Here is a 21765-nt window from a genome sequence, read left to right as displayed (position 1 = left end):
GTTCTGTTCTTCCTCTCAACAACACCATTTTGTTGAGGAGTTCTGGGACAAGAGAAATCATGTGCAATTCCATAGGAATCAAACAGACTCTCAAACTTATCATTCTCAAACTCTCCACCATGGTCACTTCTGACACGCACAATCCTACAAGCCTTCTCGTTTTGCACTTGAGCAATGAAGGTAGAGAACACAGCATGAGACTCATCCTTGCGGGTTAGAAACTTTACCCATGTCCAGCGGCTATAGTCATCAACGATAACCATCCCATATCTCTTGCCACCTATAGACTCAGTTTTCACTGGTCCAAAAAGGTCGATATGCAGAAGTTCCAACGGCCTTGAGGTTGAGACAACATTCTTTGCCTTGAAAGGGACTTTTGTGAATTTGCCTTTCTGACATGCTTCACAAAGAGCGTCTGAAGCGAACTTCAGATTGGGTAAGCCCCTGACAAGGTTTAGCTTGCTCAGCTGAGAAATCTTTCTCATACTGGCATGCCCTAACCGTCTATGCCATACCCACTGCTCTTCATTAACAGACAGAAGGCACTTCACATTCTGAGCCTCCAACTCAGATAATCTGATCTTATAAATGTTGTTCTTCCTCTTGCTGTTAAACAGAACAGAGCCATCGATCTGACTTACAGCCCGGCAGGACTTTTGATTGAATATAACATCATAACCCTTGTCAGCTAATTGACTTATAGACAATAAGTTATGTGTTAAGCCGTCTACCAATAAAACATTATCAATGCATGGACTACTATCTACACAAATAGTACCAGTACCAATAATTTTACCCTTTTCATTTCCTCCGAAGCCAACTTCGCCTCCAGGCTTAAGTTTCAGCTCTCGGAACATACGCTTTTCTCCCGTCATGTGACGCGAGCATCCACTGTCCAGATACCATGATTGGTGTTTCAGTGGAGCTATCAAGGATATCTGCAACATAGATAATTTTGTCCTTAGGTACCCACTTTCTGGGTCCTCTTTTGTTAGTTACCCCAGAGGTTCTGATCACCTTGGGTGTCTCAACATAATATTTTAAAGGAATACTTGCATGATATTTAGTCATAGAGAAAGATCCCTTTTTAAGAGGATGTTTAGCAACTTTAGCAGGTACAGGATCAGGCAATATGGTACCAGAGGGAACAAAGCATTCATACAAGGATTTAGCTTTAGACACAGAAGGCTCATTTCTAATTGGTTTAGAATAGCCAATGCCATGCATTCCATTTCTGCTTACGCCATAGATCATTGAAGCCATTAAGCTTCTATCCACGCTTTTAGCTAGGAATCTTTGAAAAGACTTTTCATACTTAGATTCATTTCTACAATCAGAGGCATCACAGGCAACAATTTCTTCTAACTTAGCAATCTGGTTCTTAAGCACAGAGTTAGAATTTACCAAAGCATGATTTTCATTTTTCAAATCAGAAATAATTTTCTCATGTTCAGAAGGAGTCTTGGAGACAGCAGATAAGTTCTTTTTCAACTTTTTATGCTTAGACAATAAAGAGTTATACTTATCCATGATATCAGACAAAGCATGTTTCAGTTCAGAGGTAGAGAAAGAAGCAAATACCTCATTTTCATCGTCTGAGTTAGGATCTCCTTCTGATTCTGAGTCAGAGTCAACAGCTTCCTTTGACTCTGCTCCTTTGTCTTTGACAATGGCCATGAGTCCTTGGACTTCACCATCAGAGTCAACATCCTCTGATTCTGATTCATCGAATGTCACCATCAGACTCTTCTTGGTCTTGAAGTGCTTCTTTGGCTTCTTGTCTTTCTTCAACTTTGGACAATCACTTTTGTAGTGCTCAGATTCTTTGCACTCAAAACATGTGACTTCCTTGATTGAAGACTTCTTCTGGCCTGAGGACTCATACTTTCCTTTTGCCTTTCCAGAGCCTTTGAACTTGCTCTGCTTGTGCTTCCAGATGCGGTTGAGTCTCTTGGAGATCAGAGTCAGCTCATCTTCATCAGAATCTTCTGATGCTTCTTCAGATTCTTCTTCTTCAGCTTGAAGAGCCTTTGACTTCTCAACCTTAGCCTTTTCAGATTTGGATTTCAAGGCTATGGACTTTTTCCTCAGATCTTGCATCTCTGAGCGCTTCAGCTCATGGCATTTCAAAATGCTGATGAGTTCTTCTAAACTCATATTCTCAACGTCTCTCGTGAGCTCTATTGAAGTCACCAAAGGCATCCAACTTTCAGGAAGACACCTGATGACCCTTATGACATGATCTTTTGTTGTGTAGCTCTTGTTGAGAGGTCGTATGCCAGCTACAAGCAATTGAAATCTGGAGAACATTTCTTCAATGGACTCATTTGGCTCCATGATGAAGGATTCATACTTTTGGATCAAAGACAATGCCTTTGATTCTTTGACTTTCTTGTTTCCTTCATGAGACATCTTCAGAGAGTCAAAAATGCCTTTAGCAAACTCACGATCTGTAATCTTCTGGTACTCTTCATAGGAAATAGCACTTAGAAGAATTGCTCTTGCTTTGTGATGTTGTGAGTACAGCTTCTTTTGATCTGCAGTCATCTCTGACCTTGGGATCTTCTTGCCATCTGCATCAACTGGACGCTCATAGCCATCCACAATAATATCCCAGAGATCTGCATCGAAACCCAGAAAGAAACTTTCTAGTCTATCTTTCCAATATTCGAACCTTTGACCATCGAACATAGGAGGCTTTGCGTTGTAACCATCTCTTTGAGTTTCACTGGTGGTGGCAGCCATTGTTTTTCACACCGGCCCGGATCACTGAACACTGTTAGGTGTGGTAATCAGAACTTGCGCTCTGATACCAATTGAAGGTATGAAAAACGGTAGAAAGGGGGGGTTTGAATAACGTTTTCAGAACAAAACTTCCACCTTAAAGATTTTGACAAATCTTTCGAGAACTTAAGTGCTAAAGATAAGAGATAGAAAAGCACACAAGTATTTTATCCTGGTTCACTTGATAAATCCCTCAAGCTAATCCAGTCCACCCGTTAAGGTGATTTCTTCCTTCTTAGAATGAAGGCAATCCACTAATCAGATAATTGTTACAACTGCACTTGAAACCTACAAGTGACTAACAATACACTGACTTAGCTCACACTAAGATTCACTCTCTTAGTCTTCTCTAGGATCCGATCAACCTTGATCTCCTAAAGGAATCACCACTAAGATTCACTCTCTTAGTCTTCTCTAGGATCCGATCAACCTTGATCTCCTAAAGGAACTAAACAAACTGTTTATCAAAGAAATGTTTACAAGAGATTTGCTTCTAAAAAGCTAATAGTAAACACAATGAATTTCAGATGAAAGAAAGCTTAGAATATTTTGAATGTGTCTTGCGCGTGTGTATTTCTTTCTTGTTAGTTTCTTCTAGCCGCTTCTTTCAATCTTCAGCCTCTATATATACTCCAAGGATTAGGGTTGAGCGTTGCATGGGAAATGCTACCGTTGGAGGGCAGTTCTGGAAAATCCAGCTTCTGCTGTGGCTGAGAACGTTAGGTAGGTCGTCAGGAAGGTACACTTGCTTTTGTACTTGGATAGCGACTTGACCTTTTAACCTAGGAGACTTCTGATCAGGGGAATACTTCATATTGGAACTTGTGAAGCCGGTTGATCAGAGTCAGAGGGAAAGCACAGATCCTCTGACCATTGTATCTTCTGATTCTGAACTCAGAGGGAAGAACATGGCCTTCAGAGTTTCTTGCTTCTGGACTTCAGAGTTTCCACTATTCAGCTTCTGGATCTTCAGAGTCTTCTACACCATCAGAACATCTGAACCTTCAGTGTTTCTTGGTTATCAGAACTTCTGGATCTTCAGAGCTTCTAGCGACTGAGTCCACATCAGAGTTTGTATAGCTTCAGAACTTCTGAAGCTTTTCCACTGTTCATACTGAACATGGTGAATGCGAAAGCGTTGCTTGGGTCACTCTTTATACACAGTGCTTCTGATTTGTGTGAGATTGAGTTGAGGTCAGAGCCTGTAAATAGCACACTCAGAAAAACACGTTAGAGTACCACAATTGTTCATATCAAAAGGTTAACTTGTAATCATCAAAACATAGAGTTGTACTACTAGATCAAAACTTGATCTTACAATCTCCCCCTTTTTGATGATGACAAAACTAAGATTTTTGATGAACAATTCTTAAACATTAAACTGAATTCACTCAGAGTTTAGAGATATAGAATAGGACTTATCCTGATGTGAATAGTTTATCTTGCTCATTCTGAATTCAAGTCCCTGCTTGATTCTGAGCTTAGCTCCCCCTGAATCTAATACTTGATGAAAACGTTAGTAAAGTCTAGATTCTGAGCTAAAAAATATAAGAGTTCAGAGTGAAAAGCTTATGACATAGATGAAAAACGAATAATCAGAGCGCATAAGTAATCAGAGTCATGGACAAGGTATGAGAGTCTTGGGTATCAGAGTCAACTTAGAATCACTTCAGAAGAAGTGAAATGTATTCCTTGTATTTGCCCAGTGACACATCTATGGTCATGAAGGTGGAACTCTTAAAATCTCCAAAAGAAAAATAAGTCACACTAACACATCTTACACATCAAAAACTGGGTTTACTCCCCCTTTTTGTCATAAGCAAAAAGCTTGGGGTGTGAAAAACTTAGCTTGAAGTACAAGGTACTCCCCCTTAGAGAAGGTCTAAGTTGAAAAGAAAATGAAAACGATGTAAGAATCAGAGTTAGGCGAAAATAAATAGAAGAGTTAATGCAAGGGATGAACGTTTACCACCGGTCAAGGGAGTAAATAGAAGGGTCAGTTACCAAGAACTTAACCTCGAGAAACTGTAAGAGCATTAACTTTCAGAGAGAAAGTGAAGCCTATAAAAAACGTTGGAGAGAAAGGTAAGCTTCACACCTCGAATAATTTTCAGTAAAAAAAAAATGGCATCATACAACGTAGCACTAGAAGAGCTGAGGAAGAAGGCCTTTGAAGAGGACTTGTTCCTGAACATCAGGCATCCAGAGGGTGCAACCACCATCGCGGAGCTGACACGGACACTGCTGGAAGAGGACCTGCGTCCAGAGTTGGAGAGAGACCTGAAGGAATTTCTTGCCTTCGTGGAGGAGGTACAAGAACTCAGTCCAAGACCCACTTGCCACTCTTCAAAGTTTCTTTGATGGCACTCTGAATCTCGACTCTCCGCCACATCATACTGAAACTACTGAGACTGCTCAATCTAGCTGGGTAGTCAGTTCTGGCCAGATTGAAGAAGCTTTGAGTAAGCTGAAGGGGTTAATCTTCGACGGAGGTTTCATCGACAGTGTCCGGGCCAACCCTCAACCAAGCCATGACATCAAGGAGTTGCTTACTTTCCTGTTGGGCCAGCGGCTCGACCAAGTTCAGGCAGATGCTCTTGTCGAGCTTCAGACTTTCCTGGTTGACCTTTTGGCCACACTTGACAAGGCCAACACTGTGGAGCAGCTCATCAAGACTAAAGAGGCACAGGTGGCTTCTAACACTAATGGGCTCTTGACTGCAAAAGATGAGATCCTTAAGGTGACTGCCTGGAAGACTCTTATAGAAACTGATCTGTCAAGTGTTGATGCTCGGCTGGATGAGCTTCAGAGGGAAATGGCAAGACTTGAGAAGGAGAAGACAATGCTGGTCGAAGAAAGTCCAGTCGTGAATGCCCGACTGACTACTCTAGCTGCTGAATGTGCAAGTGTTATGTTGTCGACATCTCAACTCTCCAAGGAGGTTGCAGTAGAGCAGGGTGTTAAGAAGAGCTTGGATGCCAGGATCACTGCTGCCGGTGTTCAACTCGAAGCCTTTAAATCGAGGATTTAGGACTCTTTACTTTCCATTCATTGCCTTTGGGTTTGTAATGGCCATGTGTTTGTATGGCCTTTGTTGCCAATGTTTGTAATGCCCGTACTTTATGACGTTGTTCGACAATGAATTTGCATTAATGATGTCGACATAATTTGTCTTCTGACTAAGCTTTTATTGTCGAGTTCACATTATCTTGTTAAAATACTCCTTGCGTAGTATTTCTGAGTTTCATACCATTTAGCTTGGTACCTTTTGCGGTAATCTAACTTTCCATCTTCCAAACCATTAACCAACTTCTTGGAAAATAGGGTAATTTATGACGCTCTTTTACCACTTTCTTGTTCAACGACGAAAGAACTTACTCTACTCACGGTAGTGGCTGATGTGGCTAACTATGCTTGGTTAACGATTTGGCAACTGCATGCCATGCATTAATACGGCTGTTTGGTTCATTTCTGCTATAAATAAAGCCGTTTTTTACCTTTTCTAATCAGTAACTTCTCCTCTCCATTCTCATCGTCTCCCTGCCACTGCAACCTTCATCTCTGATTATGGATAGCAGACTTATCCTTCACCGCATCCGAGACATGGCCTTTCACCGTAACCTTTTTCACGGCGTGTATGAGTCTTCCTGTCGTCTCGATGAGCTTTTATGGCTCATTGATCAACTGCTCCAAAGGCCCATCGTTGCACGCGTTAGGATCCCTCTTCATGAGTTCCGGGGGCTACTCTTCGAAGCCAAGCCTCTGTTTGAAGAATTCAGGGAGCTTTCCGTGATGGTGTTTTTCCAGGAGTATCAAATAGATGAGTTGAAGGAGAAGTTCGACTTTCTCCAAGCCTCCTTGGACCAGCAAGACCCAGAAGGTCTCGTTCGACTGGCTGTCGAGATATCTGCGGTCTCTCTTGAAGACCTGGCTGCTCGTCAGAAGAAGGCTCAACTTGAGGGCCAGATGGCAGCGTTGGTGGATCAACTGGAACCTATGCAAGCTAGATATGATGGCTATAGAGCCAATCTTCCGTTTTAGGCTTTTAATTTCTTTTTGTATCTCGCCATACTTGTAATGTCCTATTTTGATTAATGAAACATTTATATTTTGGCAATCTCGACACTTTCGTTTATTCGATTTTGACTTCATGCAGCATTGGCTTATACGCTTTTAGGTACTTGCAATTTATTGTAACAAATTGACGTTGACCGCTTAATTCTTTAATCAAGTAGGCATTATTAGACAGTGCTTTCTCGACTTTAAACGACCCTTCCCAATTGGGGGCCCATTTTCCGTAAGCCCTATCTTTCTTGTCCATTGGCAGGATAACCTTCCACACGTAGTCCCCTGTGACAAAAGATCGATTTTTAACCTTCTTGTTGTATGCTTTAGCTACGCGATCCTTCTGCCTCATTAAGACATCCAGCGCCAAGACACTTTCCTCATCGAGATTTACCAATTCGTCTAGCATCATGTTCCAATAGACTTCGCTAGGGATTTCTTCTTGTCTTTGAATTTTGCACGATTGCAAGTATACTTCTGTTGGTAGCACCGCTTCTTGGCCATAGGCCAGTCGAAAAGGTGTTGTTCCTGTCGCTTCCCTTGGTGAATTCCTGTAGGCCCACAGGACGTGGCTTAAAGACTCATGCCAACTTTTCGGCTTTCGACCCACGTGCTTTTTAATCAAGCTTATTAGAGTTCTATTTGCGGCCTCTACTTGGCCGTTTTCCTGAGCATAGTAGGGGGTCGAGGTTAGAAGCTTTATGCCCCAGGATTCTGCAAAGGCTGCTACTTTTCGTCCTACGAACACTGTACCTTGGTCCGTTGTGAGTGACTCCGACAATCCAAAACGATACACAATGTGATTTTGTATGAACTCGATTACCGTCTCTTGCGTCACGCTCTGTAGTGGAATGGCTTCGACCCATTTAGTAAAATAATCTATTGCTACAATTATATACTTGTGCTGCCTTGACGAGGCTGGGTGAATCTCGCCAATTAAATCTATAGCCCATCCCCTAAAGGGCCATGGCTTGATAATAGAGTGTAACTCGCTAGCTGGCACGTGTTGGATTCCTGAATGTTTCTGACAATCTTGACAAACTTTTGCGTATTCGATGCAATCTTTCATGATAGTTTGCCAATACATCCCTTGCCTAAAAAGAATCCATTTCATCTTTGCCCCTGCTTGGTGAGCGCCACATAGGCCGTCGTGAGCGGCTGACACAGCTATGAACGCATCGTCTTCGCTCAAGCACTTCAACAAAGTGCCGTCGACATTCTTCTTGAACAATTCATTGCCTATGATGGTATAATTTAGAGCCCTATATTTGACTTTTCTGTCGGTTGACCCTACAGGGTTCTGCAAGTATTCGACGATTGACTTTCTCCAATCATTGGGAGTAAGGTTATCGATAGCCATAACGTCGAGATCCAAAGGACTCAATTTCTCCTTAATCCTAATCAACTCTTTCAATTTTTGTTTATCTATCATGTACCCAGAAGCAATTTGTGCTAACTCATTAGCCTCTTGATTGCTTACCCTAGGTATGTAGCTAATTCCTGCTTGGTCAAAGTTGGCTAGTAAACTCATGGCCTTTACGTAGTATTTTGCCAAATTTTCACTTATGCACTTATATTCCTTGGTAAGTTGCTTTACAACCAATTCTGAGTCACCTTTAACTTCGACGTTCTTTGCCCCCAAGGCCAACAATATTTCGAGGCCCGAGACTAAGGCCTCATATTCAGATTCGTTATTAGAGCAACTTTCTCGAATTCGAAACATGAATTTGGTTGGGATGCCTTGTGGGGATCCTATGAACATACCGATTCCTGATCCTTCCTTATGGCTTGAGCCGTCGAAAAACAACTTCCAAGGCTGTAATCCTACATAAGCTATCTCTTCAGGCAAAGTGTGATCTGCCAAGAAATCAGCTACTGCTTGCCCCTTAATTGCCTTTAAAGGGGCATAAGTGAGCGAATATTCGGTTAATGCTAAAGACCATTTACCAATTCGACTATGCAAAATAGGCTTGGATAACATGTGCTTTATTATATCAAAGTGAGAAAAAACCATTACATCAATTGGCTTCATATAATATTTCAGCTTGGTACAAGAAAAGTACAAACACAAACACAATTTCTCGATCATAGTGTATCGAGTCTTAGCATTGTTTAACACACGACTCAAATAAAATACGGCTCTTTCGATGCCATCTTCATCTTCTTGTGCCAACATGCTGCCAATGGTTTCATCTGTAGCCGAAATATATAACCTCATTGGCTTCCTTTTTATAGGAGGAATCATCACCGGAGGGCTTGCCAAATAGTTTTTGAGCTAATCAAATGCTTTTTGGTGCTCTGCTTCCCAGCGAAAAAATGTCTTCCTTCTTTAGTCGAAGAAGGGATGAGAAAGGCTTAGTTTTGTCGCTAAGGTTAGCAATAAACCTTCTAAGGAAATTGACTTTGCCCAATAGCGACTGCAGTTGTTTCTTCCTACGTGGTGGACTTGTGTCGAGAATAGCTTTGACTTTGTTCTTGTTGATTTTGATGCCTTTCTTGTGCACCACAAAACCCAAAAAGTCACCTGCAATTACACCAAATGCACATTTAAGAGGGTTCATTTTTATGCCATGTATCCTCATTCTCTCGAATGACTTCCTCAAATGCGACAAGTGTTCATCCCTGGATGGGGACTTGACCACTATGTCATCAATATAAACTTGCATAAAAGTTTCAATAAAGTCATGGAAGATAGTATTCATTACCCTCTGGTAGGTCGCGCCAGCGTTTTTCAAACCAAATGGCATGACCACCCACTCATATGTCCCTAAAGCACCAGGACATCGAAATGCTGTTTTCGACACATCCTCCTTGGCAATGAAAATCTGGTTGTAGCCAGAATATCCGTCTAAGAGACTTAAGTATTCATGGCCCGCTGCTGAATCTACCATCATCTCGGCTATGGGCATGTGACATTCATCCTTGGGTGTGGCAGCATTCAGGTCTCGAAAATCTATGCAGACCCTCATCTTACCATTTTTCTTGATTACCGGGACTATATTGGCCAGTCACTCAACATATTTGGCCGCTCTAATGAACTTGCACCGTAGCAACCTTTCTATTTCTTCCTTGATTTTTACTAGAACGTCTGGATGGAATCTACTGGGCAGTTGTTTTACTGGCTTTCTGTCCTCTTTGATTGGCAGTTGTACCAAGTCTCGACTCAAACCAGGCATCTCATCGTAATCCCAGGCGAAACAATCTTTGAATTCTTTCAACAACTCTATCATTCTGCCTCTAAGCTCTGGGTCGATCAAGGAACTTATGTAGGTTGGTCTTTTCTTCGAGCCATCTCCCAAATCTATTTCCTCCAAAGGGTCTTGAGCCTCCATTTTCATGGCGTCCACTAAAGGTTTTTCGAACCCCAACAGACCATCATCATAAATGCAATCCAACCTCAGATCATACACGTCTTGTTTACCCTCTTCACTTGGCTCATCTCCACGTGCACTATCCTTTCCATTCCAAGATAGCATCTCGACAGGTGAAACTGCAACTTCAATCTTTCCTTTAATGGCCATGTTTTTAGCCATTTTGTCGGCCTCTAGAGCCGTTTTTATCTTGTTTTCGGCTGCGTAAGCCGAAATCCGAGCCAAGCTCGAATTAATCATCATTATGCTGTGTTGCCACATTGGTGGCAGCCTCATCACTTGCTACTTCTTTAGCGGCAACTTCTTCTTCTTCACTGTGCCATCTACTCATAGCATCCGCCTTGCAGGACTCATTGAGGTGCAATCCTCGAATTGGGTCTAGTGTCACTGAGTATTCTGAGTAAGGGTTGAAGTATTGATTGGCCACTGTGTCAAGTGGAGCAATTGTAGCCAATCTCTTCTCAAAATTCTTCTTGTCGACATAGCCTGCTTCTTCCAAATAGTAACTTTGGTCAGCTTGCACATTCTCGACAACTCCATCTGCTTTCCATATGGAGATTCTCTGATGTAGGGTAGAAGGCACTGCCCCTACTCCATGGATCCATTCTCTGCCCAATAAAAGGTTGTAGTTGGCCTTTGAAGGCACAACAATGAACAAGGTCGATCTACTTACTGTCCCCACTGTTATATTCAGCATGATCGCACCCATGGAGGTGCTGGTCTTACCTTCATAGTCTGATAAGACCATGTCATGGGGAATCAAATCTGTCTCTGTCTTGCCCAACCTCTTCATCGTGAACCTGGGCATTAGGTTGATAGCAGCACCACCGTCGACAAGTATCTTCATATGCTCTGAAGGCCTTTGGAAAATGGCCCTGTCGTCTTCAACAGCTCCCCTATGCATGACATAATAGCATAAAGGGTTATCATCAGCCTCTTCCTCGACATAGTAATCTTCGTCGCCTTCAATGACCTCGGATATTCGGTCGAAATCAGCCGGGAGTATGGAAACTATGTAGATGATGTTGAGGTCTTCCCCATCACTTTCGTCGAAGTCCTCTAGCATGTCTTCATCTTCATCTTCATTTCCAGCAGCTACCTTTACCTTCTCTTGTGTGGGGTTTGGCAGGGTCATTCCTTGCTTAATGGCTTGGTCCAGATGATTGATGATGGACGCCACGCTTGACTTGTCTTCTGGGGCATCTGAAGGCTTGACATCCCACAGAGATCGAAATTTGCCACCCCTTTCCCGCTCCGCCTTTTTTTTCCTTAGGAAGTGTCGAAATTGGGTCCTGGTCATCTGTTCTGGCCCATAGTAGTTCCTCGAGCCATAGGAGTAGTTCCTTGACACCTGAGAGTTATTAACGTATGAAGATCATTGGCCTAAGTCGATTTTCTGCCACTTCTGCCTTGGCTTTGGTTTAGGTGGTGCTGACCTAAACCATTGGTTTTTGGGCACCTCAGCATTGGGGAGGTAGGTTTTGCTCTTCCCCTTTCGATCTTGGCCCATATGGCCGTAGTGCTCCTGGGTGGCCATCTCTTCATGAGGGTAAGTCAATCTTCTGGCCACAGGCGCTTTCTGTTGATAATGCCTCTTCATTTCAGAGTCTTGGTAAGCCTTTGCTGCTGACTTGTCGAAAACAGCGCTGCATCTAGGGCACATCATGACTTCCTTCTCTCCATCTTGGCTTCGAGATAGGAACTTGACAAGAGTTTCTCCAGCTTTGGGGTAGACCTCCTCCAAGCTAGCTTCTCCACCTGGCGCTTCGACTGCCGCTTCTTTAGTTTCTGTTTCTTCCAGAATCAAACCCGAGTCGAGCTTCTCTGTGATGTCTACCATGCAAATGTGGAGGGGCTCCACATAATTGGCTTCAGCTTTCTGGAGTGGATCTGAGTCGACCTTTGCTTGGCCTTTAGTCTTTTCGCCGTACTTGAGCCTACCAGAATCCAGTGCTCCTTGAACAAGGTCCCTGAAACGAACACACTGTGAGGTCCAGGCAATTTTTGGTCTTTAGGGACCACAATTAAACCATCAGATACAAGTATGTCATAAATTGCATCACATTTGGTCACGTCAAAAGTATAAGTTTTAACAGTAGGAATACTGTCTTTGGGAGATTCTTCTCCTAACTTGTTTTCATAAGGCTTTAGTGCCTTGCACACATAAGGGTCTCATGGCTGGAGCTCAGCCAGATTGATGTCATTAATGTCGACTTCGGGGGTGACCTCGTGGTATGCGTACTGAGTTGGACACGCCAATTCTGTATCTATGTAGGCCACTTTCTCTTTTTTAGGCCACTTGTGAGTTGTCTTAGCTTTCTCGTCGTTCTTCTCCGCTTTGAGTAATTCGACATGCCTTACTCTATCAGTGAGCTGAGACATATCTCGAATATACTGCGTGTCGAGTTTCTTCCTAATCGAATACTCTAAACCACCTGCGGCCAAAACAACCAGTTCATGTTCTGGGACGTGAGTAAAGCATCGAGATTTCAACATCCTGAATCTATTCAGGTAGTCATCAATGGATTCAGCATTCTTTCTTTTGACACTAGCCAAATCCTTTAGACTCACTTTGCACTCCCCTCTAAAGAACTGCTCATGGAAAATCCTTTCCAATTGTGCCCAAGTGTGGACTGACCTAGGAGAAAGGGTTGTGAACCATGTAAACGCGTTCGTAGTCAAAGAACTTGGAAAATACTTCATTTTCAAATTTTCGTTAATGGCCAGGTCTCCAGCCTCAATCTGGTATCTCGCCACGTGTTCCACAGTAGACTCCCCTGAGTCCCAGAGAACTTAGTGAACTTTGGGACTTTCCAACCTCGGGGGAGTTCCGCTTCGAGAACTTCTTCAGTGAAGGCTGAAACAAAATGGGGTCTATTCGCAAAACCCACATTAAAACCGTGCTGATTTAGCAATTGTTCGACAACAGCAGCAACGTTTTGTTGCCCCCCCAGCATTTTGGTGTCGAATTCTTTCCAACACTCCATCGGCGTGCTCATTCCTATTTACCATGTATACGTTCTGCGGCCCTGGTTGTCCCCCTTCATTTTCTTCGAATAAAGGGTTTTTCCCTACGTGTTGGTAGGGTTGTACGGGCCCGCGAGCTGGGATTGCGACCGGTGGAATTGGTCCAATCCTCGGCAGAGGTGCTATCTCGTTTTGTGCTCCTAACACTGTTGCCAGACGCTCCATCTGATGGGCTAACTCTTTGTTATTGGCATTGGTGTTCTGGATCAAGGGATTGAAGATCTCTCCCATATATCGAGATAACATATTAACCATCTCGTGCTGGCTATCGTCAAACTGTTGCCGGATAGCTTGAAGTGACCCTGAGTTCATGCCCGTGGGCAAGTACATTTGCGAACTTTACCCCGTGGCAAAGCCGGGAGGGCTCACTCGATTTCCTAAGTTCATCATTGTGTCATTTGCCCCGAATGGAGGCATCCCAAAAGGGGGCACATTCTCAGAGAACGTCGAATAATTGCCCTGCAAGCCATGCATTAACGATGTAGGCATGCCAAAGGGCATATCTCTCGCAGGCGGAGGAAGGTTCGGCATAAAGGATGTTTGGGCCACGTTGGCCACTCCCCTTGTCACAGTTGGCAGTGTGACGGCCTGAACCGTGGTGGAGATAGGTATCTCGGCCACGACCGACATTACTATACCCTGGGGTGGTGCTATGACGCCAGGATTCGTTCCAGGAGGCAACTCCTCCTCATTGTTACTACTGCTCCCACCAGGGCTATTCTGATTCACCACATTGGATCCCTGCGGGGAGGTTCTACCTCGACTATTCGCCATACTTACTGTCCTACCACTTCTCAAGTGCATAAAACTAACTCACGCAAGCAAGGACGAAAAACAAGTAGAAAAAACAATAAAACTTCACACAAAACGCTTCTGTAAAACTTGGTTTTCACAAAAACGGTCCCACTGGGCGTGCCAATTTGTTTGCCGTGATATTTGGTAAACAAACATCTTCCAAATTCGATTGGAAAAAGTTTAAGAGTTTTGCGAATTAAGGGTTCTTTTGGGAAAACGTCTTGCCAAAGCGCGTGTGAAATCGGGTTTTTCGACAACCGTGTGTCAAAGGATAAAAGGAAATAAGGATTCGAAAGCAAAACGCAAGACAATCAAAAGTGCTGGAAAATAAAATTCACTAAGTAAAAAGCTTTACATCAATCCAAACCCATAAAATCGACAGGAAATCTAACAAAAGCAACAATGACAACAAGTTCGAAACTATCTAAGTGCAGGAATCATAAACGGCTGGTTCGGCAACATACTCCTCCATGATCACGTTAGGCTCGTTGAGTCTCTTTGATGCGGACATGAGAGCTTTGTAGTGATTTTTAGAGTTGAGTTGGGAACCCTTTTTCTGCATTAAACTCCCCTATTTATAGAGCTCTATGTCCTGTATGAACTTGGCGGTTTCTTCTTCCTTGCTGGACGAGTTAGTGCGTCTTACCCCCACGATCTGCTGCTTGCTCCGGAAGTTCCATGCGTAGTGGTGGAGATGATGTTCTTCAACCTCCTCTTGGCCACGTCATGGGAAGCGCACGTTCTCTTTATTGACTTAGTCAATGGTTGCACGTGTTTAGTGTGCCCGCGTTTGTAGCAACGGTTATCAACGCCCCCTCGTCGAAATCTGCTATCCATTTAACTTGGCATTTTTCCTCACCTCTCCTAATCCATTTTCGACTGCCCCATGCGTTTTGGGCCAAACATTTTGGGCCAACAATGACTCTCTTAGATTCAAAATAAGGCTTTATTTATACTTTAAGCCGTCCATCAAATCAACTTCTGTGTTCCTTTTTTAGTTACTATCATGAGTTTCATACTATCATCACTTAAATATAAGTCTGCTTTGTAGCAAAAAAAAAAAATAATAATACCATAAGCTAAGTCTGCTTAATTACATGGAATCAATTGACTTGCAAACACAAAAAATTTCAGTTCTTAGATTGTTAGTGTTCACAATCACAGCACTCTCAAGAACTGTTGGAATTAGCAAATAGTAGAGGTTGTGAATTTAGCCGTGTGCCTTTTATTCATGGTGCAGGGCATGTACACATGATGGTGGAAATGAATTAGTGATTTCTCCACACCTCCAAGGGCTAATACATTTGGCCAATTAATAGGCTTGAGTATGTCGGTTAATTCTACTACATATGTTCTCATGAACTATCTAGACATTATAACTTAGTTAATTCTAGCATACATAAGAACTAAAGCTTTCTCAAGAATTCTAAATTCATCATCATAGATACGGCTGCTATTATTTTATCACTTTCTATAAGCTTCTATAACATTTCATCAATCTCCAACAAGAACCTCATGCCAAGACAAGGCATCCATGACGCAAGAAGAAGAGTTCATTCCGGATACGGGTAGGATGGAAATAACGCGGAGCCATTATCTTTCTCAATGTTGGCCTTAAAGATACCATCCAAGCAACATCACTACCAACCACTTGTTTACAGTAACTCAAATTTATCTCTCTTAGTTGTTTGCAGTTTTCTACTACTTGCCTCACACCCTTGTCTGTGACATTTGGACAATCTTCCAAATTCAGGTACAGAAGCCCACGGAAACTCTTTGAGACCACAGAGAGTGTTTCATCATCAATTCCTGAATACGCCAAACTCAACACCTCCAGATTGGGAACTTTAAAGTTCATCCCATGCAGCTTCACTGATGAACAATGGTCTACCCTCAAATGCCTAATTTTACAGCATCTCCTTAAAACTTCAACAACATCTTCAGTACCGCAAGATCGCAAGTCAAGAAGCTCCAAATTGGGGCAGATCAAACTCAAAATTTTGATGATTTCACCTCCCAGCCATGAATTAAAAGGCAAATGGAGAAACTTCACCTGAGGGTTCACACAACCATTCATGAAAGAATTGGAATACTGGACCTTCTCTTTCCCATTCCCTGTAAACATCATTTTGATCTCACTGAGCAAAGAACAGTTCCTGATAAGAGCAAAAAGGGCTGACTCTGTGAGCCCCTGACAAAAACTAATGTCTATAGATATCAAATTACCCAGAAACACTGACAACTCGGTGAGAAGCTGATCATTCAGAAATTCAGTATATTGAAGATTCAAATGCTGGACAAACTGACACCTTGACAACAAATACAAGATTCCAGAATAGGTGTAGTTTCTGCAACAATGGAGGACAAGCTTCCTCAAAGGAAGACCTTCCTCTGCAACAGAGCAGAGCAACTCATCCGAGATAGATAAATACCTAAAATGAAGACAAGTCAAGCTCTTCAAACTCACCAACGAATCAATGAAGCTAGAACTAGCAGTGACAGATCCCCTTAAGCTGTCAACAGAGAAAGACCTCAAACCGGGTCTCTGGCGGATCGCGGAAGCAATGCCATATGCGGTTATGGAAGTGCAATCAGAGATCGTCACTTCTTCGAGAAACTCACAGTTCTTGCACACACTGACAAGCGCTTCTTCGGTAATGAAGTTCTCGTCACCAAAGAGATTAACCTTGCGGAGGAGCTTGGGCAAAGGCTCTACCGTACGAGTACGACTAAGGACATTGCTGCTAAGGTCGAGTTCTTGGAGGAAAGGGAAACAATCGGTGATGAGGCGGAGGTCGGCGTTGGCGAGAGAACCCATGTGGGAGCAGGTGAGGGAGGTCAATGTTTTCGTGTTTTCGGCCAAAGCTCGCAACCCATTTGCCGGAAACGTTTCATGGTGCGAGACGTCGAGGGATGTGAGGCGGCGCAAGGGGTAGCGCGAGATTTGGAGGAGAAGCGCGTCGAGGTCACCGTGGAAGTGCGTGAGGTCGAGGGAGGTGAGATTGGGGAACCTGTGGAAGAGGCGAGGGAGGAAGGGGAGAGTTGGATCGTGAATGGCGAGGGAGAATCGGAGGCGGTTGGTGATGGAGAGGAGTTGCTTGGAGACGAGGGACAGAGACTCCAAGTAATGGTGGTCCTGTTTGTTGTTCAGGAATCCCAACACAAATTCCCAACACTCATCTGGTAAATATGTAGCTGCAGACATTGTTTTCGTTGAAGCTGTGAAACTCAAAACTAGGATTCACAAAGCAATTGCTTCTTGTTGCTGAATGCTGAGCGTTTTCTTTATATATAGGAGTATGTTGCTTCAATATAATTTTAGGTTTATTTGTTTCTGTTAGATTAACAGGGGAGCCTCCTCATATATGGGAATTGGGTTTAACACCCCAGCCCTTAAGGCTTCCCGCCCCACTTAAAGTGGGGAAATTACCGGAAACCCTCATGATTAATATCGGTAAATGATTTTCCGATATGTATCGGTTTATCATTTACCGATTCGTATTGATATAACAGCATCAGATAGGTTTTGAAACATAATTTTCAAAACCCATTTCCCTCCCCAAATCACTCCCTCTTCAAATCTCTCCCAAACTTGCGTTCCACCACTCCAAGCTTCGGTCCCATCATCATCAAAGCTTCCTCAAAGCACCGGAACTCCCATTCCATTACATTCAAAAGGTAAGTTTGATTTTTATTGATTCTCTCACATTGATTGATGATTAGAGGTAGTTGATGGATTATTAGGTGAATGTTGAACACTAGGGTAGTTGATTATTGATTAGAGGTAGGTTTTATTGACTGAAATGGCATGAAACGGTCATGGGCACGAGTGGGTCGTTTCCAGTTCTGGTTTCTGGGTTACTGTAAAATCGGAAAAACATTTTCCGATTCTGTAATGGAAAATGTTTTTCCGATTCTATAATGGGAAAACATTTCCCGATTCTAAACCAGTTTAAGGCAGTTTAAGGCAGTTTTTTTAAGCCAGTTTTTTTTAGTTTTCCCCCATCTATTGGGCTGAATATTTTGTACAAATTTTCAAATATTTTAGTGTCATGACACTGGGAAAGGGTGTTGATGGTATCGGCTTATTAGAACTAGGGAACTTCCTTAATGTTGCATTTTAGTTATCTAGATTGACAAATTAGAAAGGGTGTTGATGCTATATGAGAGATGTTTGTTTCTATATGAGAGATGTTTGTTGCTATATGAGAGATGTTTTTACAAGTTGTAACTGTTAAAGTTGTTCAAGTTGTAATTTGATGTTAAATTTGTTTGCTTTTCATAGGAGAATGAAGGGCGGGAGGAAGAGGTCTCGATCTTCTACAGTCGATGATGCAGAGGATCGCCACGAGCGCTTGCATGCTTCTACGCGGCGCGGCGACCATCGAGCAGCTAGTCAGGCGGTTGAGGCTTCGGCCCCGTCTCCGTCTCCGTCTGCTACTCCGGCCGGGGCTCCGTCTCCGTGTCCGTCTGCTACAGCTCCGTCAGGTGGTCCATCTACTACAGCTCCGTCAGGTACTCCGGCTGAGCCTCAGCCTCATCCTACTCCGGTCTCTCCGATGGTTGAGTTACCTCTTGAGGAGACATCTGGCGAGCAGTCTTCTTCGGAGCCCAGTGGCGAGGAGTCTGCTTCTGAGACTGCTTCTGAGGCCAGTGGTGAGGAGGAGGAGCCTCTTATTCTCCAGGAGGAGATTGATGCTGCTGATGTTGTGCCAGATGTGGTGGCAGAGGGCGGCGCGGATGACGACCTCATCCAGAGGGTGGCACCGTTTCCCGGGGGGCCTGAGGATCTTTCGCTTCTTGCGCATTATCCTGACCACAAGGCTCCTTGGACGTGGCAGGCACTTCTTCGCACAGACCCGCGGTACATGGACCGTCGGACATTGAGGGTGGCCACTGTTGGGGGGAAGGTATGGAACCTCCCCTGTGATGGCGATTCAGAGGCCCACACACATGTGCGACAGCTGCTGCAGCAGACGGGTTTGTATCACCTGCCTTGGTGCGGGTTACCGGAGACAGACCCAGCTGTCATACTGGCCCTTGTTGAGAGATGGCATGAGGAGACGAGTAGCTTCCACATGCCGTTCGGGGAGATGACTATCACCCTGGACGATGTGTCGGCTATTCTCCATCTTCCCACAGGGTCGAGGTTCTACACTCCGGGCAGAGGGGAGCGAGACGAGGTTGCAGCGCTCTGCGCCCAGCTCCTGGGAGGATCTGTTGCTGCTTATCTGGCTGAGTTTGAGGCGGCGGGTGGCCAGAACATTCGGTTCATTACTCTGAAGACCATGTACACGTCTGCTATGGATGGTATGTCTTAATAATTACTTTATTAAGTTGTATTTATTTTTAGAGTATTATTAATAACTGTTAACTTAATTAATTTCATTGTAGGGGGACGCTATGAGGATGCTGCTAGGATCTGGCTGGTGAACCAGCTTGGTGCCACCCTCTTTGCCAGCAAGAGTGGTGGTTACCACACTACTGTCTACTGGATCGGGATGCTTGAGGACCTCGGTCGCGTGTCGGAGTACGCGTGGGGTGCGATTGCGCTGGCTTCGTTGTACGAACAGCTGAGTCGTGCTTCCCGCAGGAAGACAGCGCAGATCGGTGGGTTCACCTCCCTCGTGCTGTCATGGGCGTATGAGTACATATCCAGCAGCGTCATTATCAGGACGGAGGTCCCCGGCTACACACATGACCAGCCTAGGGCGCAGCGGTGGTCCACGTCTCGGATCGCGCATTCCGGACTCGATGAGAGACGAGTCATGCTTGATGAGCTTACAGTGGATGATATCACATGGACCCCTTTTGAGGACCATCGAGATGTTCGACCGCGGGATCCCAGGGCCCTCTATTCCGGCTACATCAGGACACATTACGGCCGGTCTGTGAGCCGACATCTACCAGAGCGGGTTATGCGCCAGTTTGGCTTCATACAGGACATCCCTCGACACCCCTCTGAGATCCAGACGACGGGGTCCCTTGCTGAGACCACAGATGCTGCCTATGCTGAGTTTGAGCCGCACCTCCGCCCTCAGGGGATACCTGCTACATATCCGGGAGAGGCGGTGGAGGGTTACATGAGGTGGTATAGCAGAGTGTCACATGTGTTCATCATCCCTGAGGATAGGAGGGAGGGGCTTAGTGCCGTGGTAAGTTTGGATTCTAAACTTGTATATTATTTTTATTCATTCAATTGTGATTTTTGTTAATGAAATTATTTTTGTATATTATTTTTATGCAGTCTGTCATACGTAGGGGTGTGGAGTTGTTGGAGCAGTCCCTGGAGGTGCCAGGTGCTTATGCTCCAGGGACACAGCCCCGGGTCCTCACGGAGAGGGCGCTCGATCTCTTTCGACGGAGTTCCTTCCTTGGTACCCAGGGAGTTGCCTTTTCTGCTATTCGAGGAGCCGCAGCTGCGGGAGGCAGAGCTCGTGGAGGCAGAGCTCGTGGAGGAAGACCCCGTGGAGGCGGAGCTCGTGGAGGCAGAGCTCGTGGAGAGGGTGATCCTGGAGAGGGTGTTCGTGGAGGTCGAGCTCGTGGACCCAGAGGTCGCAGGGGGCGGGGTCGGGGAGAGTGATTTTATTACACTTGTTATGTGGGATCCATTATTATGTATATGTTAGGACTTTTTATGTTATGTTTTGACTCTTGCCTCGTTTTATTTACATGTGTTATATTTTTAGTCTTAATATTATGACTCTTATAATGAAAAAAACAGAAACAACGACAACATAAATAATTCAAAGCATGTAGTAATCCATGACAATAAGTTAAACGGTTACACAACCAAATTAAACATACATAAGCAACACCGAAAACAAAATTATTCCTCTGTGATATCGATGAAGTCATGGGGTCCGCAATCTTTTGGGAATACCTTCACTAGGTTGGGCAATGTTATATTAAGATAACAAACAGTTCCTCTAGGTGCAAACACAGCAACCTGCAAGTGAAATGTATACTTTAATTAAACCATGCTTAACTGTCCAAAAAATGAAGCAAGTTTCATGTTTAGGTTTCAGACCTTTTGGAGAACGAGAACAGATCCAACAGTTATGTCATTCGCAAATTCACTGTGAGTAAATGCCTTGCGGTGGATGCTAGCATCAACAGCACCCGTGGGGTCCTAAATTTTTGAAATCGTTTGAGAAGTAAATTAGAACGGTTAGTCAAGGGGGACCAAAAACAAGGCCTTACAAAAGCAAGGACAAGACATACCTTGAGGGTAACTTTCGCATCTCCAAACCCATTGGGAGTGCAAGATTTGATAACAGCAACAACATTCTCCACCCTCTCAACGTTCGCTGTCAGAGAGCCCAGCGGAGTGGCTATTCCCCACTCTTGCAGGGCTGATAGCCAAGCATGTGAGTTGAAATCAGGATCGGTTTCGGTTGATCCATGATCTAGCACACGCCTCACGATTTCCTGGGTCGGAATGAGTGGTGTGTTAGGGGTGGATCTACGGGCATACATGGCAGCCTGGATGGCGCCAGCCGGGCCAGGAATGAGAGGACGAGAGCTGCCAGAGTTGTTGCTTTGACCTTTGCAATGGCGGAGGAATGGATTTGGGTCTTGTTCCATTGTGTAGAATGAGGAGTAAGAAGAAGAGTCAAGACACAATAGACAGGAAGATGAGGAATGAAGAGTGAGAAGAAGAGGCAAGACACAACATAGATTTATAGCTCAGGAGTGCGGTCAAAACATTTAGGTGTACTGG

General features: G+C 44.1%; 3 protein-coding genes across 3 annotated transcripts; 1 reads left to right on the top strand and 2 right to left on the bottom strand.

Annotated features, from left to right (window-relative positions):
- Window positions 1-15555: 15555 nt before the first annotated feature.
- LOC130744685 (uncharacterized) lies at window positions 15556-17247 on the bottom strand. Its single transcript, XM_057596850.1, has one exon. The coding sequence runs from the start codon at window positions 17245-17247 to the stop codon at window positions 15556-15558; it is 1692 nt and encodes a 563-aa protein (XP_057452833.1).
- Window positions 17248-17523: 276 nt separating this feature from the next.
- LOC130744684 (protein MAINTENANCE OF MERISTEMS-like) lies at window positions 17524-20787 on the top strand. Its single transcript, XM_057596849.1, has 4 exons — window positions 17524-17720; window positions 18328-19352; window positions 19437-20197; window positions 20767-20787. The coding sequence occupies exons 2-4, from the start codon at window positions 18332-18334 to the stop codon at window positions 20785-20787; spliced, it is 1803 nt and encodes a 600-aa protein (XP_057452832.1). The 5' UTR covers window positions 17524-17720; window positions 18328-18331.
- Window positions 20788-20855: 68 nt separating this feature from the next.
- Window positions 20856-21728, bottom strand: LOC130742569 (uncharacterized). Its single transcript, XM_057594660.1, has 3 exons — window positions 21267-21728; window positions 21073-21174; window positions 20856-20991 (listed from the first exon to the last, which is right to left on the bottom strand). The coding sequence occupies exons 1-3, from the start codon at window positions 21627-21629 to the stop codon at window positions 20872-20874; spliced, it is 585 nt and encodes a 194-aa protein (XP_057450643.1). The 5' UTR covers window positions 21630-21728; the 3' UTR covers window positions 20856-20871.
- Between the last annotated feature and the right edge of the window lie 37 nt (window positions 21729-21765).

The sequence above is a fragment of the Lotus japonicus genome, chromosome 3 (genome assembly GCF_012489685.1).
Source record: "Lotus japonicus ecotype B-129 chromosome 3, LjGifu_v1.2".
Lineage (NCBI taxonomy): Eukaryota > Viridiplantae > Streptophyta > Magnoliopsida > Fabales > Fabaceae > Lotus > Lotus japonicus.
This window is presented reverse-complemented; position numbering and strand designations above follow the sequence as displayed.